At 37.0% G+C, this 9,546-nt stretch overlaps 1 protein-coding gene across 1 annotated transcript in view; it reads right to left on the bottom strand.

Annotated features, from left to right (window-relative positions):
- Positions 1–2,398: 2,398 nt before the first annotated feature.
- Positions 2,399–9,546, bottom strand: part of LOC115210188 (glycogen phosphorylase, muscle form) — a 42,339-nt gene continuing 35,191 nt past the window's right edge. The window contains exons 14-17 of the mRNA XM_029778644.2: positions 7,929–8,275; positions 7,264–7,398; positions 4,541–4,607; positions 2,399–2,909 (exon numbers count right to left, since the gene is read on the bottom strand). Coding sequence (XP_029634504.1) covers positions 2,736–2,909; positions 4,541–4,607; positions 7,264–7,398; positions 7,929–8,275 — 723 coding nt within the window. The 3' untranslated portion in view covers positions 2,399–2,735. The remainder of the gene's footprint in view (positions 2,910–4,540; positions 4,608–7,263; positions 7,399–7,928; positions 8,276–9,546) is intronic.

Below are 9,546 nucleotides of genomic sequence, written 5' to 3'. Positions count from 1 at the left end.
TGTATATGCAGGGTGTTCAGAAAGTCTCTCCGCAGTAAGTACTTAATGGTTTTCAGGTGATTCTTGTACACTGATCCTTTACTTGCTCCCCAGAAAAAAAAAAGTCTGGCAGTGTTAAATCAGGTGATCTTGGTCGCCAAAGTCCCTTTGAAATAATCCATTTACTGAAAAACTCTTGAAGTAGCACCATGGCGATGCGCAGGATGAAAAAAATTTACTGCGGAGAGACTTTTTGAACATCCTATACTCCTTGATCTAAAAGACTGAGTCGGAGTCTATAACCTTAAAACATCAATTTGAAGCTTGAATTATTGTGATGGCAATGAATCAAATGTCACCCTACTTTTTCTGTTTTTGTTTTATAATTAGCAACAGAGTTACCATATACTTAAATAAACATCTTTCAGTGAAACTCTCTTTGTTCCTTCATGATATCAACTGGCTCTTCTCATTGACACTTAATATTACTTCACTTGTTAATTTTTCTGTATTCACTTTTCTTGATGCAAGCAAATAATACTTTGTTTTTTTCTTTTCTATTCTTATTCTAGAGATTGCATTCAAATATGGAACTGTATATAACCTCAATTAGCTAGCATATGAAATGGAAGGAGAGCTTAGAAATTCAAATAACTTATCTATGTAATTTAGTGTTTATTCTTACCATTTTTTTAAAGAGTTTCTGTCTCGTTTCCTCTTTCTTTTTTTTCTGTTTACTGATCTAGAACTTCATCTCTTGAGATATTGTTGTATTCAGTTTAGAAAACATAAAACATTACAAGGGTTGTGACCAAATGAAGTTTATTTTTCAACATAGACCTTTGTGGTTCACACACTTTTCCCATCGGTGTTGCAGTGCTTAGATTCCATTGGTGAAGAAGCTTTCATCGTGTTGCTCAAAAAAAGTCACCAATAACAGATATAATGCCATCATCACTGCAATACTGGTTCCTGGCCAAGTGTTTTTTTATGTTGGGGAACAGTCAGATGGAGCCAAGTCAGGAGAATAGGGAGGGTGATCAACCAGCGCAAAGCCACAACCATGAACAGCAACCAATAAAAATAAGGACTTGTGCTGGAGCATTGTCCTGATGAAACAAGACCCCTTTTGTCAGTTTTCTTGGGCATTTTGTCTTGATAGCCTTTCATAACCGCCTCAATAAGTTGGCATATTACTCTCAATTGATGGTGTGGCCCATTTGAAGAAATCAATAAACACAATGTTTTTGTATTCAAAAAAGCTGAGGCCACCACTTTCCCTGCAGATGAAACAACTTGGCCTTCTTTGGAGCCGGAGAGGAGAGGGTTTTTTTCACAGCACGAACTGTCTCTGCCTCTGGCTCAAAGTGATGAAGCCAACATTCATTTTGGCTGAGGAAACATTCAAGAAAACCAGCTGGATCTGCTTCAAACAATATCAGATTTTCTCATTATGTAATCAACCTGGTGTGCTTTTTGATCAGGTGTCAGAAGATGTCTTATGGACATGTATTAAAAACTAAGTATTGAAGAGAGACAAAGAATCGCCCCAGCAATGGCCAGTGAGAATGCTAATTACATTTTGGCCTTTTTAATAATGTGTACTCATATCTCAGGATGAATACCACAGTAAGTGGCCATTCAATAGAGTACATACATTAAATATGATCCATGTTTAGTTGGATATAAAAATTGCCTTTTGGTATTAATACTGCTTCTGTTGTTGAGAATTAATTTTTAATAAGCCTACAGGCTATTTGTGACGTCAGTATCTGAAAAGATGCTGAAATCCTATACATTGTAGCAGCAAGACTTGACTAGCATGTAGTCCACCTGGTGCTTCCTGCTATTATGTTAAATTGTCGTATGTCCAAATCTGGCCAAATATGGTAAGAAATTTGTTTCCCAGTCACATGGGTTCAGGTTCAGTCCCTTGGCACAACACTTTAGGCAAGTGTTTTCTATTATAGCTCTGAGCTGACCAAAGCCTTGTGATTGGATTTGGTAGACAGAAACTGGAAGACGCTGGACATACGTGTGTATGTGTGTGTGTGTGTGTGCGTGCATGCATGTGTTTGTGTGTTACTGTCTATTTGATAGTTATAAGTGTCACTGTCATACAAGTGGTATCCATTGTTTCCAGTTTTCCATAAAGACATGTTTGGTCATGGGGAAGTATTACTTTACTCAGAAATAGGTGACGGCTGGCAACAGGAAACATGCAAATGTGGACATTAAAACAATGATGAGAAATATAAAAATTACAAGAAAAGCGAATAACTTCCAAAATTTATTCTTTAATTTCAGAAATGGATTCAATTAAATTCCACAATGCATAAATTGTTTTATCATTAAAGAATATTGATTTTTAAAGCAGATTGACTACACTTTCAGTTTATGTTACAGAGCTGTCAGAGTGAGAAAATAAGAGTAGTATGTCGTACATATTTTCAGAATATTTCAACAAGAGAAGAATTGAGATGTAGGAGAAAACTAATAACTGGCAAAATATAAAAATTCCTCATAGATAATAAAAGTTTGAAGCTAAGGGTGGGAGAAAAGAAGTTATTTTTATTATAGGCTAATACAAGTGGGACATGTTGGAAAAATCTGCTAAACAATATCATGATTTAAGTGTGAGAATATAGTAAATCTTTTAAATAGAGTTGCTAGTAAAATTTAACAAAGTTCATAGTATTATATGTCAAATACCAACAAGATAACAGAACAGCATTGCAACTTATTGAATTGCCTGCTTAATCCTCCTCCTCTTCACCTTGCTGTTCACCTTCACCAGGTGGTGGAAGTTTAATATCTGATGGCTCCACACCCCAAATCTGACGAGCATACTCACTGATTGTGCGATCGCTGGAGAATTTGCCAGAAGCAGCAATGTTGTAAACACATTTTTTGGCCCATTCATTAGCATTCTGTGGAAGGGGAAAAAAAAGATATACATGAGTTTCAAACAGATTCTTAAAAAACAGAAAATCTTGGATATTATTTTGGTCGTAATTGTTTTTTCATCATCATCATCGTTTAACGTCCGCTTTCCATGCTAGCATGGTTTGGACGTGTGACTGAGGGCTGGCGAACCAGATGGCTGCACCAGGCTTCAATCTTGATCTGGCAGAGTTTCTACAGCTGGATGCTCTTCCAAACGCCATGGTTTATGTCTCATTTGTGGCACTCCATCAGTTATGATGACGAGGGTTCCAGTTGATCCGATCAACAGAACAGCCTGCCTGTGAAATTAATGTGCAAGTGGTTGAGCACTCCACAGACACGTGTACCCTTAACATAGTTTTTCAGCACATGGTCTCAAATTATAGGCCACAATTATTAAGAATATCTATTTATTGGAGTGGAATATATCTATAACTAGCCTGAACTGGATTATCCAACCCAACCTCTATCACTGGTTATCAGGCAGTTTCTCTCTCAGTTAAATAACAGCATTACTGAACAGGGTTATCGCTTAAATTTTGAAGATATTAGTGAAACTGTCGAGAGAGCTGGTAGACATACTGGCAGGTCAAGCAACTATAATAACTCTCAAATTTTGTCAAATCCTAGATGTAGTGATCTCTAAATGGTAATATTTGCTGAAAATACGCGAACTGAAGAATAAACTATTTACAATTATCATCATCATCATCATCATCATCATCATCACCATCATTTAACGTCTGCGTTCCATGCTAGCATGGGTTTGACGATTTGACTGAGGTCTAGTGAACCAGATGGCTGCACCAGGCTCCAAGCTGATCTGGCAGAGTTTCTACAGCTGGATGCCCTACATAACGCCAACCACTCCGAGAGTGTAGTGGGTGCCTTTATGTGCCACTGGCACGAGGGTCCAGTCAGGTGGTACTGGCAACGGCCACACTCAAATGGTGCTTTTTATGTGCCACCTGCACAGGAACTAGTCCAGCGGCACTGGCAACGACCTCGCTTTAATGTTTTTTCACATGCCACCGGCAGAAGTGCCAGTAAGGCAATGCAGGTAATGATCACGCTCGAATGGTGCTTTTTACGTGCCACCGGTGCGGAAGCCAGTTTGTTGTTCTGGTAAAGATCACGCTTGGATGGTGCTCTTAGCGCTCCACTAGCATGGATGCCAGTCATCGAATTTGATTTCAATTCGAATTGACTTGCCTCAACAGGTCTTCACAAGTAGAGTTTAGTGTCCAATGAAGGAAAGGTATGCATAAGTGGGCTGGTTACACCCCTGGCATAGGCCACGAGGTTATGGTCTCACTTGGCTTGCCGAGTCTTCTCAAGCACAGCATATTTCCAAAGGTCACTAGTCATTGCCTTGGTAAGGCCCAATGTCGAAGGTCATGCTTCACCACCTCATTCCAGGTCTTCCTGGGTCTACCTCTTTCACAGGTTCCCTCAACCACTAGGGTGTGGCACATTTTCACACAGCTATCCACATCCATTCTCACCACCTGGCCATACCAGCACAGTTGTCTCTCTTGCACACCACAAAATAAATAAGTAAAACAACAGTGAATGTGTTCAAATGACAGAAATATAAAAAGTCTTATTTTCTCACCTTGAAAACGTCCTCTACTTTTGCTTGGGCTTTGATGTAACTCTCGAAGTCAGCACAAAGCATGTAACTGAAAAAAACAAAAATCAAACAATGCAACAAATATCTGACATAAAGACGAAGACAAAGGATTCGTTTGTAAATATGGACATAAAAATAAAGATAATGATGACAAATGTGATAACAATCCACTATATACTTAGTAAGTTTCATTTAATTCTTCCTGACTCCTTATCAAAGTATCTGAGAAGGTCAGAGTTTAAAACCTTTATTAAATGGATCACATAATAACTTCATTTCAGCTACATATTTATTATTAACAAATAGATCTGGTATGACATCAAATCATTAGATGTAATCGACAGCTTTAAGTTGTAAAATGATATGAATACTGAAAGCTCTGCATCTTATCCAAACATTTAATTTAATATTTTACTACATTTTCTTAGATGTCCAAAAAGTCAAAATATATATGAATATTTTACTATTACTATTTAATTCAATATTTTTTTAAACATTAAATTACTGAAAAGACTCTTTAAAAATATATTTGAATCTTTGTACAAGGAATTTATCTGGGTGTCATTCTGTTGGTGTGTGTTATCTATCCTTCTCCCTCCCAACATCCCATTTTAACAAGCTATCGAAACACTGATTACCTATACTACCTAGAGCTGACCTATGTCTCCCAATTAATGAACTATTTACATCCATATGTACAGAGTTAGAGACAGTCAAGTGTTTTTACAAGCATGCAGTTCTCTGCTAGAGATGAGATATGAAAAGGTCATTCTTTGGTCAGCATCTACAACCAATATGGTATTAAATGTATACTAAAGAACTTTTTACTGTTTGCATTACTTTTACCTAACTTGGGTGGAAAAAGTTTCAAAAATTCAGACTTGTCTATATTGTTGGTTGGAACAAGTAACAAGTAATTTTATAACTAAATGCATTCAACTGTTAAATAGTACTAGTGTGTTGGGTAGGTAGATTGATGGAAGAAAACTCATCTGTAAAGCCCAAATGAACAAGATAATAGCTGCAATGTTGGAACTGATATCAATATATGATTTGTAATCCACTACGTTAACCTCAAAGCCATTGTACTACTCTAATAATTTAATCTCAGTGGTTTATTATTTTTTATTATTAACTCTCCCTTTACTATAAAAACTCACTTTGAACTATATATTAGATATTTGCCACTGGATTAGCAAGAATTCAAGTAAATGTATTAGCTTAGTTTTATGAATACACCTGTACTTAATTTTTATATGTATACTCGTAGCTTAATATGTTTCCATAACAAAAATATTTAAATCATCATCATCATTTAATGTCTGTTGTATATACTGGCATGGGTTGGACAGTTTGACTAGGGCTGGTAAGCTGGAAGGTTGCACCAGACTCCAGTTTGATTTGGCATGGTTTTCTATGGCTGGATACCCTTCCTAACACCAGCCACTCTGAGAGTGTTATGGGTGACACCAGTATCTGCCATGACTGTGATTTTGTTCAGCATCATGGATCTTTTTCTCAAGCATGACATGTAAAAATTATCTTAAAAATTAATTAAGAGTACAAAATTTACTTTAACTTTTTACCCCTATTTATATCTGCTTTCTTTTTGGTTGGTTTGGGTCACACTTGGCAAATATGTTTGTTCTGTCTTTTTCTTTTTTGGATTGTCGCAGAGACTTACTATAAAGCAAAATTACACAAAGATATGACACCCCTTCTGTGCCACCAGTTATATCTCTCTTCTCCTGAAGCCACATCTTATGACTGCCATATCTCATTCTTAACACTCTGTCCCGCCTCCCTTACACACTTACATACCTCCGGTCTCTATTCCTGACTATACCCCTCTCCCCCACTCCTCCCTTACCTACTAAGCACCCCACCCCATCACCTCCCTATTTCTCATCAACTAGTTTTATTATTCAGCTGCTCTCTATCCATCCTATACTGCTGCTTATCTTCTCCTCCCTCCTAAGCCATTTCTATTTTGTATCACGTTTTCCCCCCAAACTCCTATTTACCATCAACCATACCTCTACTCTTGTTCACTATTCTTTATATTCACCTCTACCCATCTCTCCTCTTATACTCTTGCACACATACCCACCCGCCTTTTTCTACCTTCGAAGACCTGTTGAAGCAATCAAAATCATTCAAAAATCAATGGAAATTGTAGTTGTGATACCAGTGCTGGTGGCACATAAAAGAACCATCTGAACATGGCACTGCCAGTGCCACCTCGACTGGCTTCCGTGCCAGTGGCACGTAAAAAGCACCAACTGATTGTGGCTGTTGCCAGCCTCGCCTGGCACCTGTGCCGGTGGCATGTAAAAAGTACCCAATACACTCATGGAGTGGTTGGCATTAGGAAGGGCATCCAGCTGTAGAAACACTGCCAGATCAGACTGCGCCTGGGTGCAGCCTCCTGGCTTCCCAGACCCCAGTCGAACCATCCAACCCATGCTAGCATGGAAAGCAGACGTTAAACGATGATGATCCCACTATCTAGTCACTGTCTCTCCAGCTATTTCCACCCACCCATACATAGTGTGAAAATGTAAAAATTTCACCCAAAGCAGACACAGGAACTAAATGCATTTCCAGGACTTGTGAAATCCTGTTGAACTGTGTCACCCATACCAGCAGACATTAAATGATGTTGATGATGATGATGATACAAATTAAAGAGAAAAATCACTTACTGATCACTATGTGCCAGGGTATTATAAATATCTGTGAAAAGTCCAGGCTCATGAGAGCAGAAATAGTTGTTACGGATCTGCTCCAAAATTTGTTTAAGCTCTGGTATCTTCTCAATGAAGTCATTAGGATTGTAACTGTTGAAGATAAAAACAACACAGTGATATATTTTGAATATAGCTTTCTAAAAATAAACTCACACATATTTAATATTATAAAATTATGAAACAAAAAAATTAATTTTAATTTATATTTTTGAGTCAGCCTGAAGTTATAGTTCAAAACAAGGAGAATTACCAACAGGCAACCCTTCATAAGTAAACAGAGTCATGAGGAAATAATTATTCCAACTTACAATTCTTACTTTTAGCAAGTCGAGATTTAATGAGTAATTGATTTGTTTATCAAAACTTACACAAATTAGCTTCAGTATTGTCAACAAACTAGTAAATTTTATACAAAAGTGTAGAATATACTAAAATATGTACAAAATAAACACCACACACATCTTCTGTAATAAGGCACCATTTCAAATTTAGTTAACATAAGAGAAATTGGAGAACTTGAAATGAATTAATTATAAAGAATTTTACCCAGCAAAATTAGCAAATTCCTTCAATTTCTTTAAAATAAACAAGAAAAATAATCAACACTAAAGGCTACTTACCGACCCTTTAGTTTCTCTACTTGATCAACAGTCATACCAAAGATGAAGATGTTTTCTGACCCCATTTCTTCACTCATTTCAACATTGGCACCATCAAGTGTACCAATTGTGAGACCACCGTTCAGTTGGAATTTCATGTTACCAGTACCGGAAGCTTCTGTACCAGCAGTAGAAATCTGTTCACTAAGGTCAGCTGCAGGCATGATTTTCTCAGCAAGAGATACGCGATAATTTTCCAAGAAAACGACTTTCAGGCGATCTCCAATGATTGGATCATTATTCACAACATTTCCTACTGCATTGATAAGTTTAATGATTAATTTTGCCATGTGGTAACCAGGAGCAGCCTGAAATGAGTTTTCAAAGTAAATATGTTCATTAATAAAATGGTCTAGAATAAATTTTTTTAAAATTTTCACTTAAGTAAGTGTATCTGCATACCGTAAATCCTTGAGTATAATCTGCATTTTCCCCCCAAAATTTAAAGGTCAAAATCCCTAGTGCATACTATATATGAGGTTAAAAATGAAAATTATTTTCTAAGCAATGTCCGAGTCCCTATTTGCTGTCTGGCTATGTGTATTCAGATGCATTTTGTGATATCGGGCACAAAAATACCTTAAGCTAAGCCTGAAAGCAATGAAGTCATAAAAGGATCACCCATAACTTGCAATAAGCAACATTTATTAAACGTTATTACTGTTATTTCTTTACTTTCTGCAAACAAAATGCACAAAAAAGCTACGCGTTTGCATTATGTTATATATACAATAATAATAAAGGATGTTAGCGTATACATTTTTACAAACCAAGGATGTTACATAGACCTCTTTGACACAAGTTAGAGAAGGGTTGGGTATTATACACAAGGTTTAGGTTTTTCAGAGGTACATCCCCCTAAAAATCCTCTGCGTATTATACTCAAGGATTTACTGTATGTTTTGATAACTATAGCCTTAAATCCATACCGTATAGTCACACACATATCCAGCTACAATCCACAGTACATGTAAAATAAGGATAGAAATGCTATGGTGTGAATTTACTACTAAAATAGCAACACACTTATTTGATCATATATTGAGTACTTCAGGGTTTTTTTTTGTATGTAAAATCACAAGAAAAAACAAAACAATCTATTTACATAAACTAACAAGTAAACCATGCTGTAATCACTCAACTTGCTAGAAAAAGCTGCCTGGTCTTCCTTAAACCACACCCAAGCAGCTTGTATAGAAGGGAGGATACTTTGGATCATGAAGTCCTCTCTCTCATGACAGCCGTCACTTAACATCCACTTTTCTAAGCATGCATGAGCTAGATGTAATTTGTGGTAGTTTTCTATGGCTGGATGTCCTTCCTGTCATCAATCATCACCTGTTTCTAAGTAAGGTAAAATTTCCTCCTACTCAGGCATGTCATGGAAGGCAGGAGATGAAGGACACTGTTTGCATGATGTCACCATCATCCAAACTATCACACAAAATCAAAGCAAGGAACCAATAACACACATTATTATTTAACGGTGGTTTTCCATGCTGGCATGAGTAGGGCTTCTTTCAGTTTCCATCAATCAAATACACTCACAAAACTTTGGTCAGCCTATGTCCTCTGTAGA

This window comes from Octopus sinensis, linkage group LG4, assembly GCF_006345805.1.
Source record: "Octopus sinensis linkage group LG4, ASM634580v1, whole genome shotgun sequence".
Lineage (NCBI taxonomy): Eukaryota > Metazoa > Mollusca > Cephalopoda > Octopoda > Octopodidae > Octopus > Octopus sinensis.
This window is presented reverse-complemented; position numbering and strand designations above follow the sequence as displayed.